Source organism: Giraffa tippelskirchi, chromosome 11, assembly GCF_054371585.1.
Source record: "Giraffa tippelskirchi isolate mGirTip1 chromosome 11, T2T-mGirTip1v1.2.pri, whole genome shotgun sequence".
Taxonomy (NCBI): Eukaryota; Metazoa; Chordata; class Mammalia; order Artiodactyla; family Giraffidae; genus Giraffa; species Giraffa tippelskirchi.
In genome coordinates this window covers 29,383,170-29,401,515 of record NC_137285.1, presented here as the reverse complement: position 1 = coordinate 29,401,515, position 18,346 = coordinate 29,383,170, and the positions used below count along the sequence as shown (strand labels likewise).

The 18,346-nt window shown below is 38.8% G+C and overlaps 1 protein-coding gene across 2 annotated transcripts in view; it reads right to left on the bottom strand.

The window, feature by feature from the left end:
• GLRB (glycine receptor beta) overlaps window positions 1–18,346 on the bottom strand; it is an 84,611-nt gene that overhangs the window by 44,783 nt on the left and 21,482 nt on the right. For both annotated transcript variants that reach the window (XM_081538003.1, XM_081538004.1), the window contains exons 3-4: window positions 2,815–2,921; window positions 1,073–1,140 (exon numbers count right to left, since the gene is read on the bottom strand). In XM_081538003.1, coding sequence (XP_081394129.1) covers window positions 1,073–1,140; window positions 2,815–2,921 — 175 coding nt within the window. The remainder of the gene's footprint in view (window positions 1–1,072; window positions 1,141–2,814; window positions 2,922–18,346) is intronic.

Below are 18,346 nucleotides of genomic sequence, written 5' to 3'. Positions count from 1 at the left end.
GTCTCTATGAAAAATAAATAACATTCTCATCACAAGATATTTTACTGTGATATTCATTAATACAAAAATGTGTCATAATTTAAACGTAACATACAATTTTATAACACACTATGCTGCTCCTAGAAATACAGGAATACATTCTTTTTCTGGTCTTAGATATTCTCTGAAAAGCTACACTGTGTTCTAATCATTACTATTAGGCTTTTAATCCACACCTTATCTTATTACTTCAGAAAAATATAAATATCTCAAAAAATGATGCCAAAAACAAAACTTTTAAGCCTTCTTCCTCCCACCTGAAGTACCATTTGAGCATGTGGTTTTTCAAAAAGGGCATAATATTAATATTTTAAAGCATTAATAAGCAAGTGGACTTTCCTGAATGTCTTTGAGAAGCTGAAGGATAACTGAAACGCACATCACACAGGGAATCCACAAATCATCCTTCACAGGCTTCTTTGTCCCTAAAACCCGACTCATGCTGGTCAGCAGCCCCACCCCAAGCCTCTCTTTACTGTCCCTTCCTTCTCTTCTTGGCCTTTCCCTGTTCTTTCTTCATGTAACATAATCTTTTCAGGGAGCTCTGTTGCTCTACTTTAGGAAAATCAAATTTGCTTTTTACAATTCTATGCTTCATACATCACAAAATTAGTACAAGAGAGAAAACAAAGATTACCCTCAGGAGACTAGAAGAAGAAAAAAAAGACTATGAACACAAATATTCTTGAATGCTCATACACATAAGCGTATTAGGAAATAATGTTGCACCAGAATATTAATTGCACAAATCCCTTTCCCAGGTGGCATCCAGTTAGTTGTTCAGAGTGAAAATGTTAATTCTCCCAATTCTGTAAGTTTCAATGCAGTATAAAGACTAAATGTGAACTGCAAAAATACAAAGGCATTGAAATCACTAATTCAACAAAATCCTGAAATTTGAATATTTATACTAGGAGAGAGCATGCATTTTTTTTTCCCGAGAATTACTCCTTATTTTTCAGTTATAATTTCTTCTAATACTTGCCAGTTAAACTATTCACAACTTAAAATATTAACTGAATTTTAATCTTACCATTGTTGTCTCTTGAATAGATCCAAAGCTGTTGATAAAAATGTTGACTACTACATCAACAGGAATGCCTGTCAATAAAAATTAAGGATACATTTTAGTGGCTATAAAAACCTTGGCCAGAATCTTCATATTTTTATGGTTTATTCAGTGGATTGTTATATTTTTTCCAATCCACACAGATGTATAAACCTATGGTTTCAAGATACATGTTCACAATTACTATTAACTTATTCTTCTAAATAGGGATCAACACACAAACAAAAAATGAGTTATGTTGTTCTTCATAGTGTTATTTATTCAGAAATATTTCTCTCTTAAATTGTAGGGACTCTGGGAAAATATACTTACATTAAAAATTATCAACTGGGCTGATGTATTTACTTTAAGATATTGTAAATTATTTTTTAAAAACATCATTTAAAAATATGATTTATGTTTTGCATATTATAATCTTTCAAATTTTTACCTTAAATGGCAAGCAGAATACAACAACAATTACTATATTTTGATTTTTAATCCACGAAAATGTAAACTTAATCAGACATACAACAGAATCGTTATAAAGATTTTTGCCTGACCTGTTGGAAAATAATTTTAGAGTTCATAGAGTGAGAACTAAGGTATAATGTTGCCAATTTCTTTCTTGGTTTCTTTTTTTTTTCACTCATTGTGGGTTGCTGCTTGGGCTAACAAAGGGAAAATGTGAATTTAGCCTTTTGGCCACATAACCTCTGACTGATGAAAAACAGGTGTCGAATCAATACATGGTAGACATGTGACAACCCAGACCGTGGTGCTGTTGAAAGTAACAGAGTAGGTTCTGGTAATGAACAAAAAACTCTGTTTTTACAACATCGTTGTATAACTTCAGTTGACTAGAAGCAGCTGCAGGCTTTTGTTTTTTTTCCTTGTAAAGGAAAAAAAAAAATCAAGCCTCCTAATGTTAATGCGATCTACATTAATACCTGTCCTTAGCCAGCAACAAAGATGGCAGTTTTCCAGAGATATGTTCATATAACTTCCTAACTCATCAAGAGGAAGAAAGAAAGAAGGAAAGTAGAAAGAAAGAAAGGAGGGAAGGGAGAAAGAAAGGCAGGCAAACATACACAATCTTCCCACAACTTTTACTGCAAGTAGTTTTGGTTCTTAAATGGTGTGATAGGTGGTAATATTTGATTGGAGTAAAAATATTGTCACATTTATTCACAAAGTTAACATGTTTTTAAAAACCATATGGCTTTTTTTTCAGCCAAAGCATAGAGGGATTTTTTTTTTAAATCAATGTAAAAAACTAACAGAGTCAAAAAAAAAAAATTTTAAATGCCTATCTGAGCTTTTTCTATTCTGAAATGAGTATATGGCTGTTCTCCTACAAAGTAGAACTTTGGTGTCTGAATGAGAGCCAGAGCCTAAATTTAAATTATTAAGGTTAAGAATACAAACTACTCAGAAAACCCGTCACATGGGTTAGCCTATTAATTCACAATAGAAAAACCATCACATGGGTTAGCCTATTAATTCACAATATACCTTTTTCTTTGAAACCCCAGAACCATATAAAACTATTACAAGTAATGTTTTGCTTATCTTTAAACATTTTTTGCATTTAATTGCTCAGACATAAGAACATTACAGAACAGTTATTACTGTTTTGAGTATCCGAAATAAATGATTTTACACAGATAAAATTAGGTTTTAAACTACAAAGAATGGAGATATTGTGGGGCGGGGGGAAGACAAACCTTTGAAATTTGGTCTTATCCTGGGATCATAGCTGACCAGCAGCCTGTTTAAGATATTGCTGGTGGAGTTAGCAGGTACTCGGGCTAGGTCCTCTGCTGACTGTTGCCTATGAGAGAAAAAACAAAACCCTGGTAAGCATTTAAAAACAGCAAGCAACAGGCCTGGGTGATTTTCATTAGAGGAAAGACTTTGCTTTTTGAGACAAATATATAGCATGTCTTTTCCAAATAGAAGTGAAAAGTAATAGATATTATCAAAAGCCCAAAAGATATCTGTCATAAAAAAAATAAAACAGCAAAGTAGTCCAGCACTTAATTTTAACACATGTATAAAACACTGCCCCAAATAATCCATGTTACTTTCTTTTAAATAAAGTTAAGCAGAGCTCTTACTTGTCCTGAAGCAATATGCAATTAGACAAGCACAAAGGAAGGGCAGACAAGGGGTTAAGAGAAAGAAAAAAAAAGAGTTTTTGAATAATATATAATATTAACCTTCTATCTAAGCAAAAAACTATGTGAAGACTACAAGATGATATGGCCAAAGAGACAGTCCAAGAATTTATAAAATTTATAAAAGTCATCTGACACTTATAAAATGATCCTGTGCAAGAAACACGCAATGACTGCTCTCTGTGGAGTTCATTGTTGTTTAGTTGGTAAGTCGTGTTCGACCCTTTTGAGATCCCATGGACTACAGCCTGCCAGGTTCCCGTGTCCATGGGATTTTCCAGGCAAGAATAGTGGAGTGGGTTGTCATTTCCTACTCCAGGAGATCTTTTGGACCCAGGGGTCAAACCCTAGTCTCATGCCTTGGCAGACAGATTCTTTACCACTGAGTCATCAGGGAAGCCATTAACTCTGGATTGGTAAAAGCAGTTCTTTTACTATCAGACCAATTAAATAAAGGAAAGTATAGAGATCTGAGATACAGCTGCCTTTTTCTTTTATTCAATATATATACATATTTGCTATCAACTATCAAAAAGAGAAAACCTGCCATATTTTTCTATTGTAATTAACTTTGAGCAATGTAGCTTGACTAAATTGGTAGTTTCTTGGGAGCACTTAAACTCTTCCTTGGAGGTCTATGAAAACTGTTCTGTTGTTTACTGTTTGTTTGGCATCTATTACCACCCATAAAATCTTATCATATAAATCATTTTCCCAGTCCAAAAATCAGTTCAGTTCAGTTCAGTTGCTCAGTCGTGTCCGACTCTTTGCGACCCCATGGACTGCAACACACCAGGCCTCTCTGTCCATTGCCAGCTCCCGTTTACTCAAATTCATGTCTATTGAATTGATGATGCCATCCAACAATCTCATCCTCTGTTGTCCCCTTCTCCTGCCTTCAATCTTTCCCAGCATCAGGGTCTTTTCCAATGAGTCAGTTCTTCTCATCAGGTGGCCAAAGGACTGGAATTTCAACTTCAGCATCAGTCCTTCCAATGAACATTCAGGACTGATTTCCTTTAGGATTGACTGGTTGGATCTCCTTGCAGTCCAAGAGATTCTCAAGAGTCTTCTCCAACACCGCAGTCCAAAAATAATATCCATGAAAATCACAAGGAAGATTAAAACTACACTTGAGCATCCAGCATTGTCTATTCTGTATCAATATGATGCGCCCCTGTGTGCTCAATCTCTTCAGTCCTGTCTGACTCTTTTGCAACCCCATGCATTGTAGCCTGCCAGGCTCCTCTGTCCATGGAATTCTGCAGGCAAGAATATTGGAGTGGGTTGCCATGCACTCCTCCAGGGTATCTTCTTGACCCAAGGATTGAACCTACATCTCCTGTATTGCAGGCAGATTCTTTACCCACTGAGCTACTTGGGAAACCCCAACCAGATGGCAAAAGTATCAATTTCATAATTTATAGGAAGCAAATAATGTAATACACTTGCTTTATTTGAGATCCCAGCTCTGATGTATCAGGCAATTCTATTCTTTGTTAATTATGCTATTACGTGCTGATAATATATAACCACTATAGGTGAAATATGACATTAACTAGCATTCAAAAAATAATCTAAAAATACCATGAGTTGATACAAACTTTTCAAGTAGCTATCAGAAAGAATCCAAAACACTGGAGAAATAAAGTGAAAACCAATTAGTCAAATCTCCCCAAAGTGCAGGAGATTAAGTAGATTTAAGTTCTATCTCTTGACCTTATCAGCTCTCATATCCTAGCTGCAAGTTTTGGGACTAGTAATGAGATTTTTCCATTTCATTGCAAGGGAAATTGTAACCTTCTTAGAGTCAACTCTCATCCCTAATCAAAAGACAGAAACTCCAAAGAAAATGAGGTTATTTCAGAAAATTGGATATTAGGATGCAAATTAGTGTCCAAACCCATCTACAGGTTTTCTCATTCAAGGAAGGAAGACAGAATTGATGGATTACAAACTACACTTGAATAGGATCAGTTAAGAACTGTTATTATTATCTCTCAATGTGAAATCCTTCAAAAGTCCATTTCTTCTAAGTAATGGAATGAACCAGACATCATAAAGTCAATTAACAATAATTTATCTATTTATTGTTTTGGCTTTGCCATGGGGGATTAGTTCCCCAACCAGGGATCAAATCCGTGCTCCCTGCATTGGAAGTGCAGAGTCCTAAATACCAGCCAAGTCTCACAATAATTTTTTTGGTAGAGAACGTTCCAGCCTGACTTTTTTTCCCAGCTGTGAAAGGAGGCAGAATATGACACCCTACAGTCTATACTTCTTCAGCATAAAAAATTTTTGAACCAAAAGCATTTGAAGAAAAGCAAACAGAGGGACAGGATTTCTCTAAATTCTTCTTATCTGCCTATAGTCAGACACAATGCTATATTTAAAATGGATAACCAACAAGAACATGGAACTGTTTTTCAATGCTATGTGGCAGCATGGATGGGAAGGGAGTTTGGAGAAGAATGGATACATGTAGATGCATGGCTGAGTCCCTTTGCTGTTCACCTGTAACATTGTTAATCAGTTATACTCCAATACAAAATAAAAAGTTAAAAAAAAAAAAACAGAGAAAGAGTTTCTCCAAAAGGAACCCTCCTGTCTTCAATCCCCTCCCCAGAGGTTTCCTCAACTGGGTAAGATGACCCATCACAGGAGAGGATACCAACACTTGATACCACACCCAAGAAAACTGAGTCACAAACATCACACCTCTTTCATCTCTTCTTCTCCAGACCAGTCACCTTTGCTAAAAATCATCCACTCTCCCTGGAGGCCCACATTCTCCTCCCCTCCCCCTAATCAAGATGGTATATAAATTCTCAAATCTCACCCCTCTCTCCCATATTCAATTTTGTTTTTCTTTGATGCCGGCCCATATGCATATAATATTAAAAATTAATAAATTTGCATATCTTTTATCCTGTTAGCAGGACTGCTGTCAGATTACTTCACAGACCCAGCTACTGAGGATGGGGTGGGGAAGAAAAAGAAACCTTTTCTCCCTTACAGCTGTGAGTCAAGTTATCCAAACTCATCTTCTAGTCCTTCCAACTCACTACCAGATTTTATTTTTCTACCAATTGTCAGCCCCCCTTAGTGGAATATCATATTTCCTACTCATCATTGAACAAATCTACACTATTCTTTAATTCTGACCCTCTAAAATGAGGCCTCAATTATCCTGGTTTACTCTAGTAAACACTAACTGAAAAATATACTGTTGGGCCAACATCCATTGGATCATCAAGAAAGCAAGAGAATTCCAGAAAAACATCTACTTCTGCTTTATTGACTACACCAAAGTCTTTGACTGTGTGGATCACAACAAACTGTGGAAAATTCTTAAAGAGATGGGAATATCAGACCACCTTACCTGCCTCCTGAGAAATCTGCATGCAGGTCAAGAAGCAACAGTTAGAACCGGACATGGAACAACGGACTGGTTCCAAATTGGGAAAGGAGTACGTCAAGGCTGTATATTGTCACCCTGCTTATTTAACTTAAATGCAGAGTACATCATGCAAAATGCCAGGCTGGATGAAGCACAAGCTGGAATCAAGATTGCTGGGAGAAATATCAATAACCTCAGATATGCAGATGACACCACCCTTATGGAAGAAAGTGAAGAGGAACGAAAGAGCCTCTTGATGAAAGTGAAAGAGGAGAGTGAAAAAGTTGGCTTAAAGCTCAACATTAAGAAAACTAAGATCATGGCATCCAGTCCCATCACTTCATGGCAAATAATGAGGAAACAATGGAAACAGTGGCAAACTTTATTTTTGGGGGGCTCCAAAATCACTGTAGATGGTAACTGCATCCATAAAATTAAAAGACACTTGCTCCTTGGAAGAAAAGCTATGACCAACCTAGACAGCATATTAAAAAGATGGTAACAATAACCCTATATGCGAGACAGAATAAGAGACACAGATGCATAGAACAGTTTTATGGACTCTGAGGGAGAAGGTGAGGGTGGGACGTTCTGGGAGAATAGCATTGAAACATGTATATTATCATATGTGAAACAGAACACCATTCCAGGTTCAATGCATGAGACAAATGCTCAGGGCTGGGGCAATGGGATGACCCAGAGGGATGGGATGGGGAGGGAGGTGGGAGGGGGGTTCAGGATGGGGAACACATGTAAACCCATGGCTGATACATGTCAATGTATGGCAAAAACCACTACAATATTGTAAAGTAATTAGCCCCCAACTTAAATAAATAAATTTATTAAGAAAAAAAAAAAGCAGGGACATTACTTTGCCGACAAAGGTCTGTCTAGTCAAAGCTATGGTTTTTCCAGTAGTCATGTATGGATGTGAGAGTTGGACCATAAAGAAAGCTGAGCACCAAAGAATTGATGCTTTTGAACTGTGGTGTTGGAGAAAACTCTTGAGCATCCCTTGGACTGCAAGGAGATCCAATCAGTCCATCCTAAAGGAAATCGGTCCTGAATGTTCATTGGAAGAACAGATGCTGAAGCTGAAACTCCAATACTTTGGCCACCTGATGTGAAGAACTGACTCATTGGAAAAGACCCTGATGCTGGGAAAGATTGAAGGCAGGGGGAGAAGGGACGACAGAGGATGAGATGGTTGGATGGCATTACCAACTCAGCGGACATAAGCTTGAACAACCTCTGGGAGTTGGTGATGAACAGGGAAGCCTGGCCTGCTGCAGTCCATGGAGTTCAAAGAGTAGGACATGACTGAGCAACTGAACCGACTGAATTTTTGATAGCTTTTTCATATCTATGTGTATATTATTAATTAGACTGAATGTACTGACTGATTCTTGAGGGAACCATGGCTTCTATGATTTTGTAATTCCCTACACTCATGTGGCAATAAATACACAATACCCCAGGCACTCTCCACCTGCCAGCTTTTTCTAGGTCGGTTTCAGTCTCTGGATGCCCGCAGGTACTATAGTGGTAGCAGCTTTGCTCAACATTTCCACATGAAGAGCATTTACTCTTCAGAAAGTCTCCTAGGAAAAAGGATTTTTCTTTTTCTCAGAAGCTTCCCAGCATTGGCCACTCCTGAATCAATCACTAGTAAGGAGGAAAAAGCAATCATGATTGGCTCAGATCTATAGTCTGGGAAAGAGCAAATACTGGAGAACCAACCAACACGTTCATTATACGATTTCACTTGATCATCACAAACACTCACTTGGTTACATAGGAAAGACACAAACCACAAAAAGAACAGTTTTTCAGCAGAGAAAGAGGAAAAATCAGGTAGATAGAGAGTGAGCAATAGATGAGTAAACGGAGCTATAAGGTACGTATATATGGAAACCAGGACACAGCAAGGTTCAGAGATTTTCTGAGGTGGGAGAGTCAAGAATGAACCCTGGTAACCCCCACTACTAGCCATCATTTCACAAACCTGCCATAATAAAAGTGGAATATTATCTATCTATTATTACTATCCATCCATATACGGCTTTATGTGATAGAGGACATTAATCTTACCAATTTTTAAAATCATTTGTCCTGACAATCTGAAGTTACCCTTTCTACAACTTGCTAGGGTCTCTCTTTCTTCTAGTCATCTTCAGATGCTTGGACTTCTGTCCACAATCAAACTTTAAAATATCTTACTTGCTAGTAAGTGCAAAAGCACAGTTTTGTTTGACAAAAAAAAATCTCTTGAAATTAAAAAAAGAGTATATCAAATATGTTATAGACCTTTTTATTTATTCTTATTTGTGTCAGTACATATTCTCATATGTACTGCAAGCAACCGGATATGAATCTTTAATTAACACTTCACCTTTCTTTATATTAGAAATTCAAAGATATTTTAAAATTTAAGTGAAATCTCATGTAGTTTATTTTCATATGCATGAATCCAGGGCTTTTTTTCCTACCTAAAAAAAAAATAGAAATCTTTTTTTTCAGCTTCATCAATCCTAAAACAACATTAAAGTCATTTTTACCCATTAAGTATATATATATGAGCCACTTTATTTTCTTTCAACCGATCTGTCAACAGTTCTGATATTATTACACAACAAGATTGATTTCATGGAAATATGATATTAATTTAAGACAATAGTTGAGTCTACTCAGGCAAAGTGATCAGATGACTAGAGAAAATAATGTCTTGGACCAAAAGCCTTTTTACAGTCTGTCCTCTTTTGTTCATTTGCCTAAACTTGAACTGATGTCATGACTAATATGTAAAGATATGTATGGAATGGACCAGGCTGTATAGTTGGATGATGTAATGTTTTCCAGAACTAAAGGAAAATCCAGAAATATCTTTTCAAAGGGGGAAGCTCAGTTTTCCATTAACTGCAGAATGTTCTTATTCTCCGTGACCCTTTATGGCCACACTGCAGAGCAGCATTTCAAAACTGGGTGCACAGGCATATTGGCTGCATGTCCTCTCTTAAACCAGGAGCCCGAGACAAAGGATCATTTTGTTTTTCCGGTGAGTTACAACGCAGCAACAATATCACAGGCCTTCTCAGACCTGGGTGTGGCATGGAACTCTCCAGCTTGGGTCATCTCAAGATGGGAGCTGCAGAGGTTTCTACAAGCACAGGACAGCAAGGAAAGAGTGAAATTTACACAATGTGTAGGTTTTATTATTTTTCCTCTTTACTCTAGGGCAGTGGTTGTTTTATTCTTTTTTAGCACCACAGACATGCTGAGAATCTGATAAAAGTTATGTTCTTTCCTTAAAAATTGCCCACAAAGTTTGCAATTCTGAGGTTTCCTGGACTGTGCCCCACAGATTAAGAAACCCTCCTTCAGGACTTACCTGGCAATCAAGTGATTAGGACTCTGAGCTTCCACTGCAGGGGGCACAAGTTTGATCCCTGGTCTAGGAACTAAGATCTGGGATGCCATAGAGCATGGCTAAAAAAAAAAAAGAGAGAGAAAGAAAAGAAACCCTTCTTCATGGAAACTAGTGCTGTTATCCTCACCTAAAGTGAGATAAAGGAAGTTTTATTTTTTAAATGAGACTCTGATGGGACTTTGTCAAAAAGACACAGGAACAAACTGAAAGAGCTTCCTATGGCCAAATCTAGGATGATTTCAGCAATAAAATAAAATCAAATTGGGTTATAATCCAAAGTACAAAATAAAAATCCATAAGTCCATAAAGATGTAAATAAAATGACTGATTGAATAAATAAATAAATGGTAAAGAAAAGACAAATCTCCCATGCAAAATTCCAAGTAACTGGCACAGATCTCTGTGCTCAAACTGGTGCAGCATCACATCCCTCCTTGGTGTGAGCTGTGCATAGAGACATCCTTCCAAAGACCACAGGATGGAAAGGGAGAAAAACAGCAACTTCTACACTGGTGAAGCCTAACAAATACAACCTTACCCAGGTGATTAAACTTAACCTGTTAACCCCATGATAAATCATGCTAATTCTGTGTACCTTCAATATAGTATGATGAGAATGTTATTTCTAAACATGTGTTCTTCCTCCACAGAACACATAACCTCAATATAACCATGACAAAAACACTGGGCAAGTCCTCCTGGAGGGATGTTCTGCAACTACCTGACCACTATTCCTCAAAACTGCCATGGTCATGAAAAACAAAGTCTGAGAAACTGTCACAGCCAAAATGAGCCTAAGGAGACATGAGGACTAGATGCAATTTATAACCTGAATGAGATCCTGGAACAGAGAAAACACATTAAATAGACACTAAGAAATATAAATAAAGTGTAAATTGTAGTTAATGGCAATATACCAATATTCATTCTTGAATTGTAAAAATTGTACTAAACTAATACAACATGTTAATAATAGAGAAAACTAGGCACAGAGTACTGGGAACTCTATATCATTTTGACAATTTTTCTATAAATTGTCAATTCTAGAATTGACAATTTAAAATGTCCATTCTAAAGCTGTTCTAACTTTTTCAAAGTGTATTTGAGAAAAAAAGAAGGGGTAAATAATAATAATAAACAGCTCTGCAAAGGTGAGCAAGATGACAAATAGCACGTGAAAAGATGCCCCACATCCTGTATCACCAAGGAAACGCAAATTAAAACAATAATGAGGTACCAGGGCACACCTATCTGAATGGCCAAAATCCAGAGCCCTGACAAAACCACATGCTGGCAAGGATATGGAGCAACAGGAACTCATATTCATTGCTGGTGAGAAAGCAAACCGGTGCAGCCACTTTGGAAGGCAGTTTGGTGGGTTTTTACAAAACAAAACCTACTCATAGAATATGATCCAGTAATGGCACTCCTTGGTGTATACCCAAAGGTGATAAAAGCATGTTTACACGAAAACCTGCACACAAGGTTTACAGCAGTAGCTTTACTCATCACTCCCAAAACTGGAAGCCACCAAGATGTCCTTCAGTAGGTGAATGGATAAACAAACTGGCAAACATCCAGACAGTGGAACAGTACTAAAATGAAATAAACTCTCAAGCCATGAAAGTACAAGAAGCAACCGAAATGCATATTTCCAAGAAGCCAATCTGAAAAGGCTGTACATTTGCAACTATGCAACATTCTGGAAAAGGCAAAACTATGGTGAGAGACAGCAGAAAGACCAGTGGTTGCCTAGAGGTTGGAAGTTTGGAGGAAGGAAGACCAGGTGATGCACAGAGAATTTTTAGGGCAGTGAAAACACTCCATATGACATCATGATGATGGATATTGTATTGGATGGATAATGTCATTATACATTTGTCGAAATCCACAGAATTTGGACAACACCGAGAGTGAATCCTCATGTAAACCATGGACTTTGAGTGATTACGATGCAGGGTCATCGACTGTAACAAAGGTACCATCTGGTGGAGGATGTTGATGATGTGGGAGGCTGAGCAGCGTACAGGGGAAATCTCATACCATCCTCTCAAGTTTGCTGTGAATCTAAAGAAGCTCTAGAAAAGTGAAGTTAAAAAAAAGAACAGGAAATAAGCTAAAAGATTCAAGAGAGGCAATTACACTTTCTGATTCCAAAATCTTTCTTACTTCATAACTCTGTAAACTTTGTATAAAATCATGTAAAACTGACACTTTGATCATATGTGAAGGTTGAGACTTATGATAAACCACCACTACAGGCCCGTACATATCACCTCACTAGAAGGTTCCATTTTCATCCACATGGAAGAATTTTCAGTTGGATAATCACATAGACATACAAAGATAGAAAAACACTTTCTATATCCAGGTAATAAATTTGGTCAGTAGTTATTTAAGAATCTTAAGAATCTAGATAATCTTGGGTTATTATAGAGTATTTTAATTTGCTTATTATTTGCCTAACTATAGTATAATTTATTATCATTTCTCTTGAAATCTTTTGTATTTATTTTCCACTTAGTTTTCCCAGATTAAATTATGAATTGAAGATTTATGCATACAGGGAGTGATACCCTCTACCATCATTAGGTCAGTTTAATTAGTTTCTATTATTTGAGAAGAATGTGTTTATGGGTACATGTGTATGTGGGTGGTAAAGTGCATTGTGTTATAATTAGCTAAGAATTGTAATTACCAACAGTGTTCCTCAGCAATTGTTTTATTTATCACCCCAGTTGGGCTTAAGGAACTGATGAACTCCATGGAAACATTTTAAAATCTTTCATATCTTAAATTATGCAATTACTTATCCATGGCTCTTTGAAAAGTATTTTTCACAAAGTAGAAACACCTCTTTGAGAGATGCTGTATACTGGATACTGACAATTTCCAAAACTCATCAAAGACTACGGTCCTTTGGATAGAAGCCTCATGACACAACGAATTAAACCTCAATCCAAAGAAAATGTTTCCTGTGCACTTATTTTCCATACTATGCAGAAATTGTATTCCACCTAGCCCAGCAAATCAGTATCCATAGAAACACCTACTCTGAGACTAATTACAACTGGAACAGGACTTATCTTCACTCAGTTTTTCCCCCACACAGCATTAATATAAAATATTTCCTGTCTGGCCTAATATAAGTGGTAATAAGAGAAGCCTCACAGTCACATAATAAAGTTAAATGTGAGTATCACTGAAGAAACCCTTAAGGGTGGATATGCGTTCTAGTGTCAGACAGGCTGTGAGATTCCCATGGGACAGCAGTGAATCACTTAGGCTTTCTGAGCCTTCGTGTACTCCATGTACTTTATTTATTTTTTTAAAAAATTAGTTTATTTTCTATTTTTTTAACTTTACATTATTGTATATGAAGGTTTAAATGAGGTGATTGATAAGATCCTTCAGGTGACAATCCAACTCGCCCTGTGATGAAGGCTATGACCTTGTGCCCCTCAGATCACCCAGCAGAACTGAGGCTGCCAAGAGCTCACGGCTCTGAGCTGCAAAATTCCGGGAACAGCCTTCAGCTGACAGGACATGTCTTGCCCTGGAGGCAACCCGACTCTGAAGACTGACGTGGAGACACCAAGGCACCAAGTCCCTTTCTACTAACTTTAGCGGCCATTCTGGAAGTCCATCCCAGTCTCAGAGCTCCCGGGGCACCAACTAAAGCCTCAACTCAGTTTCATCTGCGTTGTTCCAGTGTTTGAATCCACCTTTCTCAGAGCCAAGAGGTCTTTTCCTAGAAACAATCTCTTTCTACTGGGAAATCTTCATCTCAGAGGCTGTTTCTGAGAAAATTCAACTGATAATATAAATTAAATAAGATTCCTTAAAGAACAACCAAAGCTTCACCAGTAATGCAACTACCAATAAGCTACATGTCTCTTCTACTTTAGTCATTTAAAAAGGCTTCATTTAAGAAACCTCTTGGCATTCACAACATGCCATGTGCCAGTTATGCATATAAGAGTCAAACACACATGTGGATGATTCTGATATAAAATGAGCTTGTGCAGTGACCCTAAGCTGGGTTGCACTGAACCCACCTGAGGAGCTCTGCAAACTGCAGGTGCTGAGCCCCACACCCCACCTTCAGGTTGAGTCAACGTGGGATCAGGATTTTAAAGGCTTCTCAGATGATCTGAATGGTTAGACAAACCACTTGTTAGAAAACAAAGCTCCACGCCAAGCAGACATGGATTGTAATATGAGGAACCCCAACGTTTAAGGAGCAGATGGAGGAACACAAGCCAACAATTAAAACAAAGAATGAGCTGCCCAAGAAGGAGGTATGGTCTACGAATGTCACCTGCCCCATTAGGAAGCAAAGGATGCTGCAACCATCAAGCCGTCAGCTGCTGCAATTGCCCCAGCTATGTACCCCGAGGGGATTCAGGATGAGAATCACTGGGATGCTGGCCCCAGAGTGCTGAGATGCACATCAAAGAAATGACTTCAATGAGGCCAGACTCTTGTATCCTCCCATACATGCTGCTGCTGCTGCTAAGTCGCGTCAGTCGTGTCCGACTCTGTCCGACCCCATAGACGGCAGCCCACCAGCCTCCTCTGTCCCTGGGATTCTCCAGGCAAGAATACTGGAGTGGGTTGCCATTTCCTCCTCCAGTGCATGAAAGTGAAAAGTGAAAGTGAAGTCGCTCAGTCGTGTCCGACTCCTAGCTATCCCATGGGCTGCAGCCTACCAGGCTCCTCCGTACATGGGGTTTCCCAGGCAAGAATACTGGAGTGGGGTGCCATTGCCTTCTCCGACATACCTGGTTTTCCTTAATCAATAGTAATTTTTCAAGTTCTGACTGCCTGATCTTTGTTGCAGAAACTCTTATATAGCCTGGTTCCCCTTTGCCTCTTTGGAGCCGTCCCTCAGAGCTATGTGAAACATTGCATCCTAGGTTTACATCCTCAGTTTTGTCCACCAAATAAAACATAATCCTCAACTAAGACTGTGAATTTTTTAAGTCGACAGAGGAAATCCATAGGTGTGGTGTCAACAGAAATCCAGGAAAAAAAATTATTTGATGGAGGGGTTGGTTCACAGGACCAAGGCTGCTGAGAGGTCAGTAAGATGAGAACTAAAGACCTTTCCGAGGATTCAGCAAAAGGGAGAGGTGTTTCCAGATGAAGGAGAGAGAGAAGCCACACTGGAGTGGGTAGATTGGTCAGATGCAGGGAGGGATAAGGACTCAAGAGCTTGACTGGAGAGACTTCAGAAAACAGAACACGAACTTCTGTACTCTCCTTTCCCTGTGGTCACACAGATCAAGAGCATCTCAGAGATACATTCCCTTTGGGAGAAATCCAGGAATTAGTTGACAGGCTTCTCCACCTAACCAGCCCCAATGGCACCAGTAGGAAAAGGGGAGATACCATCTCCCCAAGAGCGCCCACTCCCAGCCACAGACCAGTGAGAACAGGGAAAGAGTGGGACCAGCATCACAGCTCACCCAGGCACCACCCCAGGGACAGGCTTCCAGCTCTCCAGTCTCAGGACCATGAAGGGGCTAGCAGACTCCATTCCCTGTGAACCACAGAGAACCAAGCTGGGACTGGATCTAAGGGCACTGGTGACACCCTTCTTGCCCCGTTAGTGCACGGTGTTGGGCTCTAAAACCCCAGCTCCTCCCCATATCTGCACCCCGCTGGAGTCCTGCTGCACTCTGCACTATGGACAGCACGTGGAAACAACCCAAAGTCTATTGACAGATGAATGCATTTTTTAAGAAGGCAGTTTATGTATATAATGGAATATTGCTCAGCCCTGAAAATGAAATCCTGCCATATGCAACAACACAGATGGACTTGGAGGACGTGATGCTAAGTGAGTTAAGCCAGGGAAAGAAGAACAAAAACTGCAGGATTCCACTTATATGAAAAACCTAAAAAAGACACTCACATAAACAAAGGAAAAATGGGAGTTGGCTGAAGTGAGGTGGGGAACTGGAGCCACTCATCAGCAAGTTTAAAATTTCAGTTAAGCAAGATGAGTAAGTTCTAGAAATCCCCTGTACAACTACCTATAGTCAATCATGCTGTATTGGACACAAGAATTGGTGAAAAAGGGTAGATCTCATGTAAAGTGTCCTTGCCACAATGAATTTTTTTAATTAAAAAAAAAATTTCCTGTAACAACTTCCCCCAAAAGAAAATCCACACTTCATGTATACATATATTTTAACTGAGTTACTGCTCAATTCAATAGACAAAAAAGTCAAATTATTAGTTTGCTTTTTTTAAAATCAAATGGCTGATTATTAAAACTATTTCCATAGCTAATATTTGAAAACCAAATTTAAAGCCCTGATTTCCTTCTAAGGAAAATCTGGCCCATGAAGAGATAAAAACTGAACATTAGCAGGACAAAACCTCATTGAATATATTTCCTGAATACTTCAACTTCAAAAATTAATAAAATAAATCTACATTTTTTAACCACTCCCTAAAGAAGACTCTGGCTACACTGATTCCAGAAAAGGAGAACAAGTGATTAGAAGCAGGTATGGGTTTCAGAGACACATGGACATTTTTGTTCACCTTAGTCTGTGATGTAAAATCCAAGTATGTGATGAAAGATGCAGTTGAGTTGATAAACTTGGACAAATTAATCTCAATTTCAGATTGCCCCCAAAAAACAGGAGTCAATGAAATCTACATCATGGTTTAGAGAATTAGCCTTGGCTGGATGAAGGGGAGCCCCTTCTCGGAAAGAGATGAAGGGAGAGGAGGACACAGGCAGGATCACATGCCCAGGGCAAGCTGAGTCAGACAGACGTCCTGTCCTCAAAAGCTTCATGACAGCAATCCAGAACAATTTTCTCGTTTACCTGCCAAGAATTAAGTTACCACACAAACACCTAGAAGATAAATGAAATACACTGAACTGTATTTTAAAACAATTTCAAACCTTAAAGGTAACCAAAACATCAGTGTAACTGATTTTGGAATTAACTCTTTAGGGCTGTTGCCAAATGATTCACTAAGCATGGTTATTATCAACTGGTCTATAATTGTCTATATTTGTTAACACATTTTGGGGATGGGGATGTTCTTTGAAAGTAAATTTTCAAAGAGTTGAAACTATTTCTCCCTCACAGAACTCAAACTTTAATAAAATTTCAATTCTGCATACACAGCACAGGTAGCATTCAATACATAATGAGCCAGCCGCAGCTAGGTATTTTCCTAAACCTTGGAAATGCACAAGCAAAACATACACACACACTGCCCTCACGGAGCTCAATCCCTGACTCATGGAGTAATCGTCACTGGATAGGAATCCCCAAGTCCCCAGTTCCCAGTCCTAAAATAATACCGTTCAGTGCTAAGGTTTGCATTTGATATGGTTTCAAATACCCGCTATCCAGCCCCATTTATGAAAAGGTGGTTACTGAAATGTTACGAAAAATGTCTTCATTCCCAATTAATTTGCTTTGCCTATTTTCCCATGTATGATGACTGTGGGCTTTGCTCCAGCTGGCAACTCAGATTCCAACCCTGAGCCCAAGCATCCCGTAGTCTGCACGCCTGGGTTTCAGAACCCTCCTGGGCCTCCAGGCACAGCTCCTCTACTGCTACTTTCACGCTGCACTTTCTTCCTCTCTCTCCTGGGACCACATCTGAGTTGCAGGAAGGACTCAGACTTTCTTTCCCCTGACAATAGTAAACATAGTTCCACTCACAGCAGCCTCTCCTGTCTGTTTCTCTGCCTGCCACCCACAGTCACAGCCATGCCTTCACTTCCATGGTGTCCAGGGACCAGGTTGCCATGAGCCCCCCACTCGGGGGACACAGGTGACTCTGCCTCTGGAGTCACCTAGAGAAGGAAAAGCATCCTCTCCATCTGCTGGGGACCATGAGAACTGCCACAACACCTCCACAATCTCCTCTAAAGAGGCTCTCCCACTGGTCTTCTCCATTCTAACTGTGCTGGGCCATGGATGCAGATGGCGGGCTGGAGGTCCCATGACCATGACTGCATCAGAGGTCTGTTTCCCAACTCTAGGATGCAGGCATGGTTTCTCTTGGCCTTTGGAACCTCAATAAAACTGACGCAGAAAAAAATCCTACTTCAAATTCCTGACATATTGAGCTAACTTTTAACTCCCCTCCTCCGGTTATTGCTAAAAGAAAAAACTATTATAGATTACTTATGTAAGTTACATAAGTAAATGTACTATTTACTTAATAATTAAACATAATTAATTAAAATGGTCCTTAATATCAAACAA